This window comes from Eretmochelys imbricata, chromosome 6, assembly GCF_965152235.1.
Source record: "Eretmochelys imbricata isolate rEreImb1 chromosome 6, rEreImb1.hap1, whole genome shotgun sequence".
Lineage (NCBI taxonomy): Eukaryota > Metazoa > Chordata > Testudines > Cheloniidae > Eretmochelys > Eretmochelys imbricata.
The window spans coordinates 24,138,096-24,160,305 of NC_135577.1; the positions used below are offsets into that span (position 1 = coordinate 24,138,096).

Sequence of the window (22,210 nt, forward strand, 5' to 3'; positions counted from 1 at the left end):
CAGTGTTTCCTGCAGAGGACTAAATCTATAGGTGAAATTTACAAACATATTACAAATTATTTTCATATTCTTTGTCATGGAGCCACATAAATGCAAGTCTTCAGAAATAAGCCAGTTACCCACAAAGCTCAAGTTAATTTGACTGATTTTTTTTTTTTTCAAGAGTGGCATTCAAAATCCTACATTGTTACTCCTTGCAAGCTTGTTTAATCACAAGAATGAGAATTTAAAAGTTGCTGTTTTGATATTTGAAGCTGGGTCCCAACCCCCACTTTTCTCTACATAACTGACTTTTTTTAACAAATGAAAAACTTAGAGCATATGTAAATAGATACCATATGGGATAACTGTATGCTTTGCAGGGTACCAGATTACACTTTGTTAGTATGGCTGCTTTCTGCTAGTAGAATTCCACTGAGTCATTAGCATTGAAGGTCATTACATAAACATTTACAATTCCAGAATGTTAATGTGTTGAATTCCTTATTTTAAAAACCCCTTCCCTTGTAAAGCTGACTTTTCCTCAGATGAGGATTTTTTGAGGCTGCAACTCTCTCCTTTCCCTAATAACAGCTTCTTAAAAATCTGCCATATTTCTGTGCAGATTGAGGAAAATATTAATTAGTGACTTGCCAGGAAAGCGTGAGCATTGGGGCTTGTGTGTGTGTTTTTTAAAAGCTATTTGTAGGCAAGTTGTAGTTCCACAGCTGTTTGTATGGAGCCAAATTTGTAAGTATTCATCAAATGTTAAGTCTTCCTCTTGTTGCTATTATAGGTTTTTCATGTTGGCATTTCCCAAACATTGAACAGAAGTGGCTTTCTAAAATTAACTTGAGTTGTGCAGTCTTCACTGGAGTTGCCTTCAGCTAGCCCTGATCCATATTATTTATACGTTGTAATCTCCCCTCCTCAGGGACATTTTCTGCTGGTTGACAAAAGTTTCTTTTATTCTGAAAGCGGAGCTTGTTAATTGTGGGAGGGGAACATAGATAAGTGAATGTTGCTGTGGAATAGGGCTTAAAATTCTTAAAATCTTTATCATCACTGTGGCACTTGGTCATTAGATCTGCTTATACGCCCAATGTTAAGGAGCAATTTGACTCTGTTCCCATTAGCAGTAACGTGTTGTCTCCCCAAGCCAAAATTGGTGGTACATCTTCCAGTGAAATAAACTTCACAGACCTAAATTGTTTGCTTGCTTTATTTCACTATCTCTCTTTGCTACGTCTTTTAGCATCCTGTGCTGCTTGTTGTGTCCTTCTTCTTTACAGCTCTTTATTTCACAGGTTAATAAACTATATTTCCCTTTTGTATATTCTCCTCTCTTGGTTGTGCCTCTGCCCTTGCTTGGCAGCTTTCCATATCTGGAGGGGAAAAAATCCTACTGTCATTCTAGCATCTATTTGATCACCTGTCTTGTCTTTTTTTTTTTTTTTTTTTTTAAACACACTGAAATCTGTCCCAAGACCTCAATTAAGAATTTTGAACTGGCTGAATATAGTATATCCAATATTGTGTACAAAGTGTTCAAATCCTTTATAAAGCAACATATTTTAAACACTGGTAGGGTAGTAACTGGAGGCAAAATTGGTAGCCATTAAGTACTTGGTGACTTGTGCTGCTGTAAGCATGCAGAGGCCTAGCTGTTCCAATGCAGCTGCGGCGCTGTAAGATCGCTTGTGTAGCCGCTTTGTGCCGATGAGAGTGCTCCCATCGAGATAATGGAAACCACCTCCACGAGCGGCAGTAGTTATGTTGGTGGGAGGCATAGGGCTGTGCGCGCTACCATTTATGTCGGCGAAACTTACGTTGTTCAGGGGGCTGTTTTTTTTTTTTTTTTCCCCCACACTCCTGAGCGACATAAGTTTTGCTGCTATAAGTGATAGTGTAGTCATGGCCTTAGAGAATGCATAATGGCTTAATTGTGCACCAGTACAGAAAAGTTGTTTTGCAAATAATGTATGCAGCACCCTTTTATTATAGGGATTACTATTAGCTCCCCCATACTTAAGTTGCCTAATGCTTTCATTATAAAAGGTCCCTGTGACCTTTTTCTCAGAAGATCGAGTATTTCCATTGTTTCCAGTGAGTCTCTGCCATGTAGCAGTGAGAAAAATGGCCCAAAGCCTTTTCTTTCAAATGATTTTACAGTTTTAGCCAAATCTGAATGCAAACTTCTGAAAACTACAATTTCTCTGCTTTTGTAAGAATGCTGAACAAATTTTGCTGACTGTCAAGGTTCCTCCCCAACTCTGAACTCTAGGGTACAGATGTGGGGACCTGCATGAAAAACCTCCTAAGCTTATCTTTACCAGCTTAGGTCAAAACTTCCTCAAGGTACAAAATATTCCACCCGTTGTCCTTGGACTGGCCGCTACCACCACCAAACTAATACTGGTTACTGGGGAAGAGCTGTTTGGACGCGTCCTTCCCCCCAAAATACTTCCCAAAACCTTGCACCCCACTTCCTGGACAAGGTTTGGTAAAAAGCCTCACCAATTTGCATAGGTGACCACAGACCCAAACCCTTGGATCTGAGAACAATGAAAAAGCATTCAGTTTCTTACAAGAAGACTTTTAATAAAAATAGAAGTAAATAGAAATAAAGAAATCCCCCCTGTAAAATCAGGATGGTAGATATCTTACAGGGTAATTAGATTCAAAAACATAGAGAAGCCCTCTAGGCAAAACCTTAAGTTACAAAAAAGATACACAGACAGAAATAGTTTATTCTATTCAGCACAATTCTTTTCTCAGCCATTTAAAGAAATCATAATCTAACACATACCTAGCTAGATTACTTACTAAAAGTTCTAAGACTCCATTCCTGGTCTATCCCCGGCCAAGACCAGCATATAGACAGACCTAGACCCTTTGTTTCTCTCCCAGCTTTTGAAAGTATCTTGTCTCCTCATTGGTCATTTTGGTCAGGTGCCAGCGAGGTTACCTTTAGCTTCTTAACCCTTTACAGGTGAGAGGAGCTTTCCCCTGGCCAGGAGGGATTTCAAAGGGGTTTACCTTTCCCTTTATATTTGACACTGACAATTACTGAATATACACATTATAATTAGAAGCTGGGCTCATACCACCACCACCACCACCACCACCAAAGCAACAGTACACACTGCATTGGGAGCCCTGGGAGCAGGTAGCCTGTCTTGGGACTGTAGTGTGGAGCAAGCGTCTTGCTGGGCTTCTCTGAAAATCCCTCTGGATTTGCACATAGCTCCAGTGGCCCATAACCCCCCTGAAAAGTGAAAATGGGAAAGGCACTCCTCCACTTTCTGGGGAGAGCTGGGCCATGCTCCTTCAGGCCTAGTAAGTGGCCTGACAGAGTCCCGTCCCCTTCCCTTCCCTTTCTCTTTCTCTCTCTCCTTGCCACCCCCCCACCCCCCCCATGGAAAATGACCTTCTCCAGCTAACATAGGTAGCTCTGTAACACCAGCTGTGTTGCAGTGCTGAGTGTTCAGGGTTCAATCCTTGCTGATGCATAATGAGATTCTTATAGATCACATAACTTGTTTTTAATCTTCATCCCTTTTTTAAAAACAAAAGCAAACTACATAAGCTAAAGAACTCTTTTCTGTGTTACAAAGTCAAGTGCTTAAAAATTAAGAAATACTAGAATTTAGGTTGCCCGTGATACCTTACTCCTGTTTCCTTGTGCCTACACATTATGATGATTTTTTAGCTATTTAGGAAGATTTAAGACTAACAAGTTCTAGCCACCAACATGAAAAAATTCAGCCTGAGGGCTAGGATTTCACTCTGAATTTCAGCCTGAGTAATTTGTCAAAAGTATAATGCATCAAAGCCAAGGTTATAACAAAAGTTTGCGCAAACATGACTAAGTATTACTGTGTGCTCTGCCTATGCTTTGTTTAATGTTCTGTGTGACTCGTGTGTTCACTGCAGAAAAGCCTCTCTCCAGTTAGCTTACCATTGTACGTTTTCTTGCTTAATTTTCAACCTAGAATCATATTTTAATTAGAGTATTACTTTATCTTCACAATATAATCTGATATTCTGCATTGTGATAGTAAGAGATGAAATGTGATTTGTATGGTAGTTGGAAATACAGGAGTTCTTGAGGCCTTGGGGCATACTACTGTCCCAGTCTAAATGAAAAGGAGTGCTTGTGGCACCTGAGAGACTAACAAGTTTATTTGAGCATAAGCTTTCGTGAGCTACAGCTCACTTCATTGGATGCTGTAGCTCACGAAAGCTTATGCTCAAATAAACTTGTTAGTCTCTCAGGTGCCACAAGTACTCCTTTTCTTTTTTGCGGATACAGACTAACATGGCTGCTACTCTGAAACCTGTTCCAGGCTGTGTTTACAAATGCTCTGGCTAGACTAGAATTTTGGTTGATGTAAATTGAGTTAATTGCCAGCTAGTTCCAGTTAACTAATCCGATTGGAAATATTGGCGCTGTAGGGAGAAAGTTAAGGTGAGATGCTTACTTGTTGGATACTGTGTAAATTGCCTGAGGGCAGCCTTTCGAACAATGCAGAGCTTACTGATAGCAGAGCTGGGGGTGGGCAGAGAGTGGTACTAGAAAGCGATGCTGGTGGCTGCCTTTATTTTTTCCCTCTCCGCAGTTTAGTGTTATATTCCTAGCACACCTTTGACTCCCTGCTCTGGCGTAGCTCAAATCCAGTTATCCTCCTCATTGCTCTGCATCCTCAGACTCTATTGGCCCACATAGCTGCAGTACTCTGGCTTTCACTCCTACTCTTCCCCAACCCAATGGACCCGTCATGAGTTCTTTTGTAATTATCTTGTAGGAATGAGTGAAGAATTCCTTGTGGCTATTTCTCAAGGGCTGGGGCAGGCTGGCCCCAGACTTGCGTTCTGTGACTGTTCCTATCCCACTGCATGCCATAGCATGGGGATCTTTAGAAAAAAGGGAACTTCCGTACCCAGCTGGTGGAGCCCAGGCAGCCCAAGTGCATAGACCTGGGCTCTAGCACTGCCTTTATGTCAGCCTCAGGAAGCCCTTCCCCCAGTGTGTTGGAATTTCCCAGTGGTTAAGGGTCTATGCTAAATATGGACTTGGATTTTTCAGTACAAGGAAATTTGGCCACTAGGATTGGGGCTTCCTTGACTGTGTACAACAGAGTGTGTGAAACAAATCAAAACAAAATACAGGCCAAGGACACAATTAATGTTGGTGTGTAAAGACTGAAATCTAGGGGTCTTTGTCTTGAAAGAAAATTCTAATGTAGCCCTTTTATTTAAATATCTAGAAACATTGTGCCTTTTTTCCCCCAGTGGTAAATTGTAAGCATGGCTGTGAAGATATGAGTACTAGCAGTTTTAATGAGACTCTTTACCTGACTGCTTCTTAAGGAAGTTACTGGGTTAATAAATCACTTTAATCTGAAGATCTCAAAGCACTCTTTAAACCCTAAAGCTGTGAAACACCAGTCTCAGGTGCCAGCTATATGCTGATTCTACAGGCAAACTGTGTCTGTCTTCTCAGTGTAGTAAGTCAGAGGTCGAGCTGGGGAAAGAAAAGAGAAGTTCTAAATCCCAGTTGCCTGCTCTGATAACTCACTAAACTGTTCCTTTACCAAAGCTCAGACACTCTAGCCTAAGATGCTTCATTTTTATCCTTAAAATGTTTGTGATTTAACTTGTGCTATTGAAAGATCCTGTAATTGAAATAGTCTGTTCTGATTTCTTATCGGAACTGAAAGTCCTGTCACTGTTCCCTTCCCCAAATTGCGTGCAGAGATGCATCATAATGCACTTTCTACCAAATGATTAAAAAAGGGCTATGGAGAGGATGCGGGACAGGTGCTCGATGATTATACCAAGGAATACAACAGCCAGTTGCTTGTATTAGCGTAATATGAATACTTATTTTGTCTAAGCAAAAATGTTCATACCAAAGGCTGATCTTAGCAGACTGGTGACTGACTGACACACATTTTCTGTTAATGCTTTTTGAAGCAATATTTCTTTAGAGAGTTTATTTAGACCATAAGTATAAATACTTTAATTTAAGCATTCTTGGAGGGGGTTAACAGATTTTACTGTAATCTGATATTTAAATCCTGATTTTACTTCCTGATTTGTAGGTATCATAGTAAGCTTTCTGCTGCTAGTATGCTGGTTGCTAAGTACTTGAGGATTTGTAACTGATATTGTAAAATAACTCCTGGAGACTTTTGCTTGTTCACTTAAACTATTCAGTTAGGCTCCTTTCTATAATTCCTGCTACACTTGCTAGCAGAAGTACATAAATTACTCTAAAGTTTATAGATGTGAACATAGAAGCTACCAAAACTAGATAGCACATTACAAGCTGTGATATGAGTGCTTACGACCAGAATACTTATCTGCTGGTCCATTGGATTGCTGGAACTAGTGTACTAACTACACAAAAGCAAGTCATACAGAACTTAAAGCTAAATCATTGAACTGCACAAACTGGCTAGCAAACTTTTTGCACCAGCATGTGTGCTTGAATCCATTTTCTCTCTCCTCAATGTAAACCATTACCCCCTTAACATAAAATTGAAATCTTTACATTCCAGTTGGTTACTGGCTCCAAAAAAACTACCTTACTAATGCCCCCACAAGCTAATTGGACTGGTCGGGTGTTATCAATTTTGTGTGTAGACAGTCCAGTCACATAGAATTGAGTGTTCTTACTCTTTCTGATTGTATTCCATAGACTATACTTTAAAAACTGCTGTAAAATTGCAGACAACTCAGGATGTTTTCCTAATTTTCCTCTTTCTGTTGTGGCTTCGTTTATAAACTATCATTTGTACCGTATCCTTGTTTACGTTTCTGGTTGGAATAAATTCAGAGGAGATTTCATAATGTTGCTTTTGAAGTATGCTTTTCCTGTATTGATTATATGTCTGAGAGAAGCATGACCCACAACTGCAGTTCCTATTGGTGTGTGCACAGCTCTATAATTTGGTGTTAAAATCTCTGAAGTGGTGGGAGAAAACAAGAAGAAATTTGAAAGTGTAATTTGCCCTTCTTTACAACAGTGGAATTTACCTCATCAATGGATAGTAATTCCCATCAGATGACAAGAACACCAAGTTTTCTAGGGAAAGAGAAGTAATTTTTGTCCTGTTTGTTGTGGTTGAAACTGCTGACCAGAATTCTTTGGATCCTTCCTGTTTCTGCTGAATTTCAAACATAAGTTGTTACAGAAACTTATGTATATATCTTTCATTGAGGAGAACCTGATCAGAAGAAAAACATTTCCTGTTGCTTTCTGTTTCCTGTGAGCAACAAAATACGAACTTGCTGTTGGGGGTTAGAGGAAAATATATAATGCTTTGTCACTAAAACACTTGGTTTTTTGTGTAGTGAGATTCATCATGTACAAGGGATCTTTGTGCAATTTCAGACTACAGTAAACTGTACAAATCAGAATAAGTGCTAGGATGGAGACTTCAGTTGCACAAATTGAGGTTTCTTCAGCATACATAAGTGTGTCCAGGCATGTGTGTTTGAAGTGGGGCGGCTGTTGAGTTCTCACAACATACTTAAAATAACAAAGCTGTGTTTAAACTATTAGTAAGGTTGTTTAAACAAACTATACACAGTTCAATTTAGTCCTCGGTATTGGAATCCATTTTAGATTTTATTTTGTAATATAAAATGAAACAAACTAGGGCTGTCAATTTTAAACGCAATTAACTCACGTGATTAACTCAAAGTAATCACGATTTAAAAAATTAGTCGTAATCGCAGTTTTAATCAACTGTTAAGCAATAGAATAACAAGTGAAATTTATTAAATATATTTGGATTTTTTTATCTTTTCAAATATATTGATTTTAATTACAAAACAGAATACAACATTTACACTGCTCACTTTATATTATTTTGGATTACAAATATTTGCATTGTAAAATGATAAAAGAAATAGTATTTTCAGTTCACTTCATACAAGTACAGTAGTGCTGTCTCTTTATCGTGAAAGTGCTATTTACTAATGTAGATTTTGTTTAGTTAGTTTTTGAGTTCAGTTATGTCACAAACAATGTAAAAATTCAGAGCTTACAAGTCTACTCAGTCCTACTTCTTGTTCAGCCAAGTAACTAAGACAAGGAAGTTTGTTTACATTTACGGGAGATAATGCTGTCTGCTTATTATTTACAATTTCACCTGAAAGTGAGAACAGGCATTCACATGGCTCTTTTGTAGCTGGCATTATAAGGTATTTACATGCCAGATATGCTAAACATTCGTATGCCCGTTCATGCTTTGGCTTTCATTCCAGAGGACATGCTTCCATGCTGATGATGATCTTTTTTTTTAAAAAAAAAAAAAAAAAAAAAAAAAAAGCGTTAATTAAATTTGTGACTGAACTCTTTGGGGGAGAATCATATGACTCCTGCTCTATTTTACCCAAATTCTACCATATATTTCATGTTATAGCAGTCTCGGATGATGGCCTAGCACAGGGGTCAGCAACCTTTCAGAAGTGGTGTGCCGAGTCTTCATTTATTCACTCTAAGGTTTCACGTGCCAGTAATATATTTTAATGTTTTTAGAGGGTCTCTTACTATAAAATATAACTAAACTGTTGTTGTATGTAAAGTGAATAAGGTTTTTAAAACATTTAAGAAGCTTCATTTAAAATTAAATTAAAATGCAGAGCCTCCTCAGACCGGTGGCCAGGACCTGGGCAGTGTGTGCCACTGAAAATCAGCTTGCATGCTGCCTTTGGCACACGTGCCATAGGTTGTCTACCCCGGCCCAGCACATGTTGTTCATTTTAAGAACACTTTCACTGCAGATTTGACAAATCTCAGAGAAGGTACCAATGTGAGATTTCTAAAGATAGCTACAGCCCTTGACCCAAGGTTTAAGAATCTGAAGTACCTTCCAAAATCTGAGAGGGACGAGGTGTGGAGCATGATTTCGGAAGTCTTAAAAGAGCAACACTCCAATGCGGAAATTACAGAACCCAAACCACCAAAAATCAACCTTCTGCTGGTGACATCTGACTCAGATGATGAAAATGAACATGCTTCAGTCCACACTGCTTTGGATCGTTATCGAGCAGAACCTGTCATCAGCATGGACTCATACTCTCTGAATTGGTGGTTAAAGCATGAAGGGACATAAGAATCTTTAGGGCATTTGGCATGTAAATATCTTGCGACACCAGCTACAACTGGGCCATGGGAATGCCTGTTCTCACTTTCAAGTGAAGTTGTAAACAAGAAGTAGGTAGCATTATCTTCTGGTAATGTAAACAAACTTGTTTGTCTGAGCAATTGGCTGAACAAGAAGTGGGACTGAGTGGATTTGTAGGCTGCAAAGTTTTACATTGTTTTGGTTTTGAGTGCAGATTTTTTGTACATAATTCTACATTTGTAGGTTCAACTTTCATGATAAAGAGATTGCACTACAGTACTTGCAATGGTGGGGATTGAAAAATACTATCTTTTGTTATTTACAGTGCAAATATTTGTAATTAAAAATAAATTGAGCACTGTACTCTTTGGATTCTGTGTTTTAATTGAAATCAATATATTTGAAAATGTAGAAAACATCCCCCAAAAATTAAATACGTGGTATTCTATTGTTGATTAATAATGAGATTAATCGCGGTTAATTTTTTTAATTGCTTGACAGCCCTAAAACAAATTACTCTTCTTCCTCAGATATGCATCTCTGTTGCCACCTGTAGAAGATGAGTAGATAGCAGGGTAGATTTGATTTAAATCATGATTTAAATCACTAGTCAAGAAGACTCAATTTAATCATGGTTCTCTACATAAAAGTGTATTCCTGTTGGTTGTTTTAACCTTAATCCATATTCTTGACAATTCAGAGATAGATGTAGACTTCATTTTTAGAAGGTACACACTATAAATTTTTTAAATAGTGATTTAGTTTGAAAACTTTTCAGATTATGATATAGCTGTAAAACTAATGAATGATTGTTTGGTTATTTCATTTACTAAAGGTAATTGAAGCAGGTATTTATGAAGTCATTGGGAGGTGAACTGTCTCCAGTTCAACAGGTTAATCATTAATATTTGGAGTATTTTCTTGCCATGTTGTATTAGAAGGAGAACGTCACCAGACAGACATTTGTAAATAGTTTTATTTAAAACAACAACGTTAAGTATTCTGGATTTTTTTCTTCAACAGCAAACATATTTTAACAAAACAAGCATATGTCCCTTGCTTCTCACATTTATCTCCAGACTTCTTCTCCTTGTCCAGATCTATTCCGCCCCCAACAATATTCTATTCATTGAACTTTTTGAAACTTTGCACTCTTAGAGAGAGGTGAGGGATTGACTCTGAGTACACAAATTTGTAGAGGGACAATAGAGTTGAGATTTGTTAGTTCTCACCTCTATTTTATTTATTTAAAAACATTTTTGCTGTTAACAAGCATGTTACCTCTAGAGACACAAATCCACAGTTTGAAAACTGCAAAACTAAGCATCGCTGATGGTATCTTCTAGATTGAGCACTGAGTCCCATTGTGTGGGTAAATTAACCTAAATAATCTATACAGAAGCCTGTGGACTTCATAAAATTAGGTCCCTAATCCATTAACTATTGGAACTCCTTTACAAAACTTTTCTTAAACATTACATGAATATATTGTCTCATACTATAGAATTAGAATTTATAATCCCTGTTCCATGATGAGATATCTTTGAGCAGTAATGTATCTTTAGATAGATTTTTTTTTCCCCTCAAAAAGCATTTTATCAACAAAATCAGATTTAAATTTAAAACTGTGTTTGTGGGTTTTTTAAAAAAAATAATTGATTTTTATCCACCCTGATAGGTAGCTGCTGCTTCTCTTAAAAGCCAAGCTGGTAAAAAAGGAGAATCTCCAGTCTGAAATTTTCTCCCCAGTACTTCATCGAAGAACAGTGTGGTAGATGCAACGTCTGCGACTTGTCTTTCAGGACAGCTTTTAAAAGCTTTGTTTTCCTAATCTTGTTTTGAAAGATGAGTAGAAGTGCCAGGAAGGAGGATAACCAGTTTCCTTCCCTACTCAAAACTGCAAGTGCTCTGGCTGTGTTGGCACATGAGCCTGCATCACAAGAGGCTTTAGCTTGTGCTTTGGTCGTGGTCGTTCCCGCAGTCTGATGGAATTGGTTTCTGGCAGCAGAACAAAATATCAGTCTGCTTCATTGCTACTTGAAGCACAGCTTCAGGGATGCCTCTACCAATCCTAGAGGACAAACTGAAGAAAAAGAGCCCGAACACCACAGACACCGTTGTTCATTTTCTCCATTTGGAAGTGTCTTGTGAAACACTGACAACTGAGGTTAAAATTTCACAGCTGTCCAGACCCTTAACATACAAACAAATCTTTAGGAGCAAGCACTTGGGAAAGCAATCATTCTGGTGGCCTTTCCCTGGGTGACTGCAGTTGTTGGTAGGTTTGCCTGTTTCCTTAACCAGTGGATGCCAACAGTCTAAGTGGGTGTTATCTGTAGTAAGGGGTACTGTTTCATTGCCTTTCCTTTGTCCCCAGATCATGAAGGCCCTGGGTGTGTGTGTAGGTAAAATTTAAATTTGCATTTAAAGAAAGGCTTAACCATTTAATTATGTATGTAGAATACACCATATTCTCCTCAATTACAGCACTTGCAGTGTTTTCTGAGAGTTTACAAATAAATTAAACAGTTAATAATAATTTAAAGAAATTTAGCACTGTCAGATTTTCTTGTTCTGAATTTATCTCAACTCGGATGTTGTCCATTCCCACAAATTCACAGGGAAGTGGATCTTGAGTATGCCTTGAATAAAGTGAATGTAGATTTTTTTTTTAAACCCTTTAATTATAAGTTGTATCTTTGTTGTTTAGCTGAGGTAGAACACCAATTTACAGAAAATTTTAATTGCTATCTTTTAAAATGGCTGGCATCTTTTGCTCTCATTGGGAAGGAAGCCATGTGTTGCCTTTGGCAAAGATGGTCACCAGCACCTGCATTCACTCATTCCTCACAGTGCTCTTCTGCTTTCTGCACAAAATGTCCTTGAAAATCAGAACTTGTAATCTGGAACCACAAACATATTTATTAGTTACAATTGTATGGTTATTGCATGATATCACTGCAAGGCAGGATTATGATTGTTTGGATGCCTTAATTGTGTATTTCTGTAATTTAATGTGTTTGGGTTAAATTTAATCTTAAAAGAAATCCAGTATCCTTTGCTTGCTTGTTTTAGGGATAGTTAAAACATCCCCTGTAATACCTTGACTATAAACTACTGCTACTCAGGGCTTGTCTATACTGACACTTTACAGCACTGCAACTTCCTTGCTCAGGGGTGTGAAAAAACACCCCCCTGAACGCAGCAAGTTTCAGCGCTGTAAAGCACCAGTGTAGAGAGTGTACCAGCGCTGATAGCTATGCCCCTTGTGGAGGTGGGCTTTTTTTAGAGCGCTGGGAAAGCGCTCTCCCAGCACTCCGCTGCGACTACACAAGTTACGTTAAAGCGCTGCCGCCAGTAAAAACTAGCCCTCAGCTTTAATTTCACCTTTTTAAAGTTTTTTGTGTAGCACTGGAATACAAATGGTTTGCCTATTGGGGTTGACTGGTCTCATCTTCACAGTGGGATCCTTCAGCAGTTCTTGCAGAGTCCAGATGGTCATTTCTCTGACACAAGAAATTGGTTCCTGCAAAGCATGTTAAACATTTTTTTGGGACCAAGAAAGAGCATTTGAGTGTCCACTGTTCTGCAGCTGAGAGAGAACAAGGGGATTATTTAATTTCTCCTGGTTCCCAAGATATTCTCTTCCTTTCTGTTTTACTTAGGGGGAGGTTTTCAAATGCACAAGAAGGCATTTCAAGTACAGGAGAAGGAATTAACACCCACTTTCCATTTGACAGTCAGTAGGAATTTGGACTATTGTAATCCATTCTAGTTAGGCCTACTCTGGAACATTAATTGAAAAGTTCCTCTAGCACAGAAAGCTGTGGCAAGTTGACTTAATGAGTTGCATGCACATGACTGCAATACTGCACCTATGCTCTGAACTGCACTGGCTTCCCATCTGCTTCTCGGTGTAACTGAAAGGTGTTTTCAACCCATAAAATTTTAAGAGTTGGGGATTACCCTAAAAGGATTATTATTCCACATGTACCAATATCAATGCTATTTAAGTACAGTAACCAGCCCTTAATTATGAGGGTTCCAGACACTAGAGAAATCCAGGTGAACTTAGTCAATTTTTACAATACTCTCCAATCACCCAGCTTTGAGACACCCATATCTGATTAAGATATTAAATATCAGATTGCTTCTTGATCAGTGGCCTAACCACAGATTGTTTAAGGTTGGTTCGTGTCTTCGTCTCCAAATTAATAAACCTAAATTTCCCCCTCCCTTTTTCCCTTTCTTCCCCCCCCCCCAAAAAAAAAAAAACAAAAAACACACCCTGGCTTTTATCAATCAGAAGTATTCTTCCTTCAGATCACAGTGAACACCCATCACGTTTCCAGGTGTTCTACAGGAGACCTGGAGAAACTTGCTGGGGGCAAGTGATTGAAGCAGCCAAACTGCTGATCTGCTGACATCTGATTAAAGTTGAAAGCTATTAATTCATCTCTTCCCTTGGTGTGTTTTGAGGCTCCCCTTTTCAGTGGATTGCAGGGTTCTGTGTATGCTCCCTATTCCCATATGTCTAGGTGATTGAAAGAGACTCCTCTAGTTAAATCCTATATTAGTCTACTAGTGAGATACTAGTGTCATGTGAGGTGCTCACTAACCCTGCCTTGAGTGCAGAACTATCACTCTCTTGCTCCTTAAGTTTGGCAGAGACTAAAGACTGTAGCAGACATCTGTCCTAGATTCATGTTGACACTGCAGTATCCATCTGACATTTTTTAAATCCAAGCTGCCATCTCTCCCAGTTCTCTCTCCTTTTCCATCTCTTCCCAACAATCTCGTCTCCCACTTGCTCTTTAGTATTGCCTTCTGTTGTATTCCTCCCTCCCTTTGCTTTTTGCCTCCTTTGGTTGCTTGCCCTGACGTGAAGGTACTGTTCCTTTTTCACTAAGTGACATGAATCTAGTGGATTTTCACTTCACTGCTGTTGCTGATAGTATTATCTTTCTGCAGAATCAGCAGAGTTGTAAACATGATTCATTGCTGAGGGAATGAGAGATTTATTTGTTCTTTTCAGTTGCTTCTTTATAGATTGCCCCATCAGCAAAAGAAGATCCTGTCTGGCTGTACTGCTGTTGCTGTGGTGCTTCCGCAGCAAGAACAGCATAGTAAAATTGACTGTTTTGTCAGTTGACCTGTGTTGTTGCTTCTGTATTAGTCCTGTGGGAATACTGCGCCAAAACATTGAAAACTCTGCCACAGTAATTTAAAATTCTGCATATTTTATTTGTCAGAATAACACTATATAATCATGCCATTTTCAATTATTTTTGGTAATTTATTTAAAAATCAATGTCCACAAGTATGTAACAAGAAAGACAAGAACAGATTTCCCCCAGGAATAAAGAGTTAAAGAAGCCGCTATTTTGTGCTTTTGTTGGGCACCTCAGTATGGGTGTGCCGCACATCTTGGGGGGGAAAACTCTGCCCCTTTGATCTCAGACACCCGCACCTACTACCCCTCAGAGCCCAGCTGTGCGGCACCCTCTTCCCCCACCCTCCCCCCGAAGAGATCCAGAGGGAGAAACAGCCTGATGCTGGGTCCCAGGCTTATACGGAATTTTCTGCACGCCACCGCCTTCCTTCAGGACCTGCTGGGAACTGCAGCTGCCCAGAACCCTCCAGCTCCCCCTTCTCTCCTCCCCTCCTCCCCCACAGTGTCCTGTATTTGGGAGCTGGAGAGCTGGGCTCTGCTGGATCCAGCAGCCCCTAGTGGCAGCCAGCAGCTCTGCAGCATCAATGCTATAGGGAAAAATGAAATTTGGCACAGAATATTAATTCTACATTGTGCAGAATCCCCCCCATGAGTACTATATGCAGAAACACAGGCATGATTCATGGATAATTTAAATCCTTGATCTAATTGTTCTGGCACTCATGGTCTCTAGAAGTCAAGGCAATCTTGTTTGCCTTAAAATAAATATATTTTTAGATTATGTAAAGGGATTTTCTTCATGCTGGTCATCTGGGTTTTTTCCTGTCAGTTTGTCATATCTACACTTGTCTGATATAGGTTAGAAAACGGTTTCTTCCCATTTTTTCCACAAGTCTAGTGATATTTGGTATTTTCTTCAAGCCCTAGCTCCAGGAATCAAGTGATAACATGAAAATCTTCACTATATAATTTAAAAATTTGTTAGCCTTCATGCTTGTAGAGAAACTTGAAAATTTGGATTCTCAAAGCAGAAATAACAAAAAGCAAATACCTCCCCCTTCCCACCCACCCCTCCCTATCCCCCCAATCTTATGACTCTTCGGAGCCTCACCCAGTTTTTTTGGCAATATTGTAACCGGTAGGCATAATCTGCAATATGCCAGGCACTCTGTCTGACACTTTGTACAGTCACTGAGCTTGCTAGGTCAACTGCAACTGATTGAATTTATGTAATAGCAATGCTTAAAAATTTCTGAAATCTTCATAGAAGTGAATGCTGAAGTTCCTCAATATTTAGGCACCAAGTTAAATGGCCTGATTATCAATACATGTCAGTGAGTTGTGGGTACTTGGCACCTCTGAAAATCAGGGTCACGTCTTTAACTACATAAACATGGATTTGTTAACCTAGCTGTAGACACCCAAGTTTGAGAACTGGCCTGTTGATTCAGGTGCTGTAGATTAAGCTGGTCACTTCGCAGCCCGTTAAATACATGCCATGAGTTGGGTTTTGTGGCTTTTTTTGATAAGAGCAAATATGATTTTGGGATAATGTAACCTTTCATATAAGGCTTTATACCATACAGTCCTGTGCTGACTAATGCTGCCCATCAAAAAAATTGGTCATTGATTTGACAGATATCTGTTCCACTCTGAGTGAGGCAAAAACAGTTGAAGAGTTTTTACAAGCTTCAGGGAAGAAGCTTCCCTGAAATTTTGTTACACAGACAGAACTCTAGGAAACTGTCTGATCAGTAGACATTTCTTTGTAGGCTTGAATGAGGAAAGGAAGAGGCTGTTTGCCAAAAGGCACAATGTTCATGTTTCTCTACAAGAAAATAATTCCTATACTGTAACAGATCATCTGCCGGAAAGATTGCACTTGTTAGGGGGCTTATTCCTTCACTCGCTTACTTCCCTGGTCCTTCTCGCATGAACAGAGAGCAACAATACCCGAAGTCCAAAGGTGCAAACAATTCGACGTTTATTGGGGTGAACTTCCAGCAAGCATGATTCCAGTTTCCTTCCTTAGTGTCCCCCTTCCCAGCTCTGACACCACAGAGCCTTACCTGCATCCCTGTTCCCATTCCTGCCCTTAGCAAAACATGATTCCAATTTCCCCAACCCCCATTCACTGTTCCCATTTCCCCCCCCCACCCACACACTTCCTGCTTGACTGCAGACCATATAGTAAAACTTGAGTTCTGCTTAGCTATACCTTAACCAATCATTTTACTGAAATTTAACTAACCAATCCTAACATATTGTAACATGATTATTTAACCAACTATGTCCCACCACCTTAATTAGTTTACACCCAGAAAAATTAATTGTACAGCAGACAGAATCAATCACAGAACCAGACAGAGATTATACAGACAAACAATAGGGAAATGGGGACTACAATGATAGAACAACACAGAAATGAGGAAATAAATTGGTTAGCTTCTAAGGTGCCACAAGTACTCCTTTTCTTTTTACAGAAATGAGGATTTCACATCCCAGCTATTGATAAGTGAGTTCTTGCCAGATAGGATGCTATCAAACTAAGTTTTCTTTTACATCTTCTAGGCACTTCCCTTTCCCTGGAGGTGATAGGCATTATCAGGACAGGATTGGATTCCTAATAGCCCAATAGCACCTTATTTCAATGTAATTAGTTTGGAATGTGAGGATGGGATCATTCGCTTCCCAGCTTATGTCTGCCTCTGCTGCTTAGCCAAAAGCCTTAGCCTAAGCACAGGGCCTCAGACTGTCACAGTAAGAGAAGTTTCAGAGTAACAGCCGTGTTAGTCTGTATTCGCAAAAAGAAAAGGAGTACTTGTGGCACCTTAGAGACTAACCAATTTATTTGAGCATGAGCTTTCGTGAGCTACAGCTCACTTCATCAGATGCATACCGTGGAAACTGCAGCAGACTTTATATATACACAGAGAATATGAAACAATACCTCCTCCCACCCCACTGTCCTGCTGGTAATAGCTTATCTAAAGTAATCATCAGGTTAGGCCGTTTCCAGCACAAATCCAGGTTTTCTCACCCTCCACCCCCCCACACAGATTCACTCTCCTGCTGGTGATAGCCCATCCAAAGTGACAACTCTTTACACAATGTGCATGATAATCAAGTTAGGCCATTTCCTGCACAAATCCAGGTTCTCTCATTATGCAAGGTAGCCTATTTCCTCTTGTTTTTTCCTCCCCCCCTCCCCCCCCCCGATGTTCTGGTTTAACTTGGATTTAAACTTGGAGAGTGGTCAGTTTGGATGAGCTATTACCAGCAGGAGAGTGAGTTTGTGTGTGTATGGGGGTGGGTTTTTGGAGGGGGGTGAGGGAGTGAGAGAACCTGGATTTGTGCAGGAAATGGCCTAACTTGATTATCATGCACATTGTGTAAAGAGTTGTCACTTTGGATGGGCTATCACCAACAGGAGAGTGAATTTGTGTGGGGGGGTGGAGGGTGAGAAAACCTGGATTTGTGCTGGAAATGGCCTAACCTGATGATTACTTTAGATAAGCTATTACCAGCAGGACAGTGGGGTGGGAGGAGGTATTGTTTCATATTCTCTGTGTATATATAAAGTCTGCTGCAGTTTCCACGGTATGCATCTGATGAAGTGAGCTGTAGCTCACGAAAGTTCATGCTCAAATAAATTGGTTAGTCTCTAAGGTGCCACAAGTACTCCTTTTCTTTTTACAGTAAGAGAAGACTCTTACACCGGCAGACAGTGATTTTGATTCTTTCTTTTATACCTCTATAACTAGCTAAGTGATACAAATACACCTAAATTCTTAGAGTATAGGCCTTTACAGACAGGCCTGAATATTTATATCCTAACAGCACTTACAGCCAGATGGCTTTGGCTGTACTATTCAGTACATAAGAATTACCATACTGTGTTAAACCAACAGTCCATCTAGTCCAGTATCCTGTCTTCTGACTGTGGCTGGTGCCAGATAATTCAGAGGGAATGAACAGAACATCCATCCGCTGTCATCCAGTCCCATTTTTCTGGCAGTTGGTGGTTTAGGGACACACAGAGCATGGGGTTGTGTCCCTGGCATCTTAGCCACTGATGGACCTATTAGCCATCTTCTATGAACTTTTTCTAATTCTTCTTTGAACCCAGTTATACTTTTGGCCTTCACTACATCCCCTGGCAATGAGTTGCACGGGTTGACTTTGCGTTGTGTGAAGAAGTAATTCCTTATGTATGTTTTAAACCTGCTGCCTATTAATTTCATTTGGTGACCCCTATTTCTTGTGTTGTGTGAAGGAGTAAATAAAACTTGTTGTTCATTTCTCCACAACATTCATGATTTTATAGACCTCTATCATATCTCTCCCCCCTCCCCCATTTTTAGTCATCGCTTCACTACAATATGATTTTAACAAAAAAAAAAATAAGGTTGGAAAATAATGCTGATGAACTTTCAGAAATACATATTTTAGAGTTCTGTACTACAACCATAAAAGGTAAGCTGTTTTAGAGCATGCCCTTTTGTTTAAAAAATAAAAATAAATAAAAATGAAACCTCTTAACCTTGTAATCTAAACCATTTTGAAATTTGACTTGTAAAGCTGACTGGATACTGGGTATTTAAGAGGAACTTAATCTTATCTTATGGCCTCTACACATGATAGTCAATCTAATGTTTTAGACTTTATAAAAAGGCATAATCAAAAATTTTTTTTGTCAGACTATTCCTCCACTTCCTGATGTGTGCATTAGCCGTTGTAGAATACTTAAATGCCTTAATCCAGAGTATTGGGGTTTTGCCATTTCCACGGATTGTGGGGCAAAACTGACATTTGTATGTTCTAGGGCTGTCAAACGATTAAAAAGATTAATTGCCCGATTCAAAAGATAATAGAATACCATTTATTTAAATATTTTTGGATGTTTTCTACATTTTCAAATATATTGATTTCAATTACAACACAATACAAAGTGTACAGTGCTCACTTTTTTATTTATTTTTGATTACAAGTATTTGCACTGTAAAAAAAATAGTAATTTTCAATTCACCTAATAAAAGTACTGTACTGCAATCTTTTATCATGGAAGTTGAACTTACAAAGGTAGAATTATGTACAAAAACATTGTTTTATTTTTAATCAGTGTAAAATTTTAGAGCCTGCAAATCCACTCAGTCCTACTTTTTGTTCAGCCAGCTGCTCAGACAAACAAGTTTATTCACATTTGCAGGAGATAATGCTGCCCGCTTCTTGTTTACAATGTCCTCTGAAAGTGAGAACAGGTGTTCTCGTGGCACTATTATAGCCAGCATTGCAAGATATTTACATGCCAGATGCGCTAAAGATTCATATGTCCCTTCTTGCTTCAACCACCATTCCAGAGGACATGCTTCCATACTGATGACTGATTCTGTTTGATAACAATACAAAGCAGTGCAGACCGACGCATATTCATTTTCATTATCTGAGTCAGATACCACAGTCAGAAGGTTGATTTTCTTTTTGGTGGTTCGGGTTCTGTAGTTTCTGCGTTCGAGTGTTGCTCTTTTAAGATTTCTGAAAGCATGCTCCACACCTCGTCCCTCTGATTTTGGCACTTCTGATTCTTAAACCTTGGGTCAAGTGCTGTAGGTATTTTTAGAAATCTTACATTGGTTCCTTCTTTGTATTTTGTCAAGTCTGCCGTGAAAGTGTTCTTAAAATGAACAACATGTGCTGGGTCATCATCCGAGACTACTATAACATGAAATATATGGCAGAATGTGGGTAAAACAGCAGGGGACATAAAATTCTCCCCCCAAGGAGTTCAGTCACAAATTTAATTAATGCATTATTTTTTTTAATGAGCATCATCAGCATTGAAGCATGTCCTCCGTAATGGTGGCCAAAGCATGAAGGGGCATACAAATGTTTAGCACTTGCAGTGCCGGCTACAGAAGTGCCATGCAAATGCCTGTTCTCACTTTCTGTTGACATTGTAAATATGAAGAGAACAGCATTATCTACTGTAAATGTAAACTTGTTTGCCTTAGCGATTGGCTGAACAAGAAGTAGGACTGAGTGGACTTGTAGGCTCTGAAGTTTTACATTGTTTTGTTTTTGAGTGCAGTTATGTAACAATAAAAAATCTACATTTGTAAGTTGCACTTTCGTGATAAAGAGATTTCATTACAGTACTTGAATGAGATGAATTGAAATACACTATTTTTTCTTTTATTTATCATTTTTACAATGCAAATATTTGTAATAAAAATACAACACAGAATACAGTATATATGAAAATGTAGAAAAACATCCGAAATATTTTTTATAAATTTCAATTGGTATTCTTATAATTTAACAGTGCGATTTCACGATTAATTTTTTGGAGTTAATCACATGAGTTAATCGACAGCCCTAGTATATTCCATTACTGGTGTTCTGGTGCCAATGTTTTGTAGACACATCTGATCAGCGTTTGCTTGCTTTGCAGCTTAGTTCAAAAGTATTGTAAGCCACTTTGGGTTGTTTTAAATCTGAATGTATTAATGGATATTTACAGTCAGAAGTGTCCGTCAGAATATCTAGTCAAGCTACCCAATAACTTTTTTGTATTGTGTAATAAGCACTTGCATAGATTCTCTCATCTAATGGATCAAAAGAACCTTAAACATAAATAATGAAACCTGACAGGATAAAACTATAACTCTTGAAAAAACATTTAGCACATGCTGCAGTACTTGAATGGTACTGTGCAGTACTAGAATGCTAGTGTGGGGTCGTACAGAGATATACAAATGTTGGCCTGTGCTGCATTTCAAAGAGTCTTGGTTTTCAAATATGCTTTTTCTTAATTGTTTACTAGGTGACAAGGCTCTGGATGGCTACAGTAAGAAAAAGTATGTCTGCAAGCTACTTTTCATCTTCCTCCTGGGCCATGATATTGACTTTGGCCACATGGAAGCTGTAAACCTACTGAGTTCTAACAGATACACAGAGAAACAAATTGTGAGTAATTTCTCAACCCTGAAGAAGGAAATATCTATGAAATGTCATACTGCCTAGTTGCCTATCCTGTCCTGCCTCACTATATAACTAGCTGCTTAAATAAATTGTGGGGTTTTTTGTGTTTTGGTTTTTTTGTCCCCTCCCCCCCCCCACACCTTCTTTCTGCATGGTCTTAGCTTGGTTCTAGCTGGTATTGCAAAGTAACGTTTAGCTGTACAGATGAGTCCTTTACTTGTTTGGATAAGTAACTTTGAAGGATTTTGTTGCCTTTTTTAACCTCTAAAATAAATGTTGCACTAACTGCAACAGAAGACTAGTCATGTTACATTTTTAATGTACCTTACGAAGACACACACATTCCATTAGACAAGGTACTTTCTTTAAGTAGAACATTAGACATTTTATGGAATCCCTCTCAGAGGAAAACCTATGTTTAGGGGGTAACTGAAAGGATACAGTCAAAGCTTAAAAAAAAAAATCAGATACTTAGGACCTCTGTTTAACAGCACATTTGGGGGTGAGAGGTAGGGAGGGGGAATAAACCAGAGTGAGTTTAGTTAACCGTCAGAATCTAGAAGGTTTATTCTCCTTTTTAGTGTCTCTAACAGGAGAACTAACATTTACTAGGAGCATGTGAAGTGATGGTTGTGACAAGTACTGAGCAGAGCACAGGTCTTTGAGGAGCAAAATTTATGATTTGGGTGGAATGTACATGTGATGGGTTTTTTGTTTGTTTTTGTTTTTTTCCCTTCTGAAGACATTGCTGTTGTACTCTGCAACTCTGGACCTCTTTATTCTATTATTGGATTGAAATTCCAGGGACTTATTTACACAGAACTCTTGGGAGAGCTGTAAGGACAAGTATTGCTGGAGGGGAACTACATGAGTTCATAGAATACCTTACAATATTAGCAAAAGACAGAAAATTAGTTTTAGCAGGCTTGATTTA

At 38.9% G+C, this 22,210-nt stretch overlaps 1 protein-coding gene across 6 annotated transcripts in view; it reads left to right on the forward strand.

Moving 5' to 3' along the window:
- Nucleotides 1-22,210, forward strand: part of AP2A2 (adaptor related protein complex 2 subunit alpha 2) — a 108,151-nt gene that overhangs the window by 38,444 nt on the left and 47,497 nt on the right. For all 6 annotated transcript variants that reach the window (XM_077818243.1, XM_077818242.1, XM_077818248.1 and 3 more), the window contains exon 3: nucleotides 21,119-21,261. In XM_077818243.1, the coding sequence (XP_077674369.1) occupies nucleotides 21,119-21,261 (143 nt within the window). The remainder of the gene's footprint in view (nucleotides 1-21,118; nucleotides 21,262-22,210) is intronic.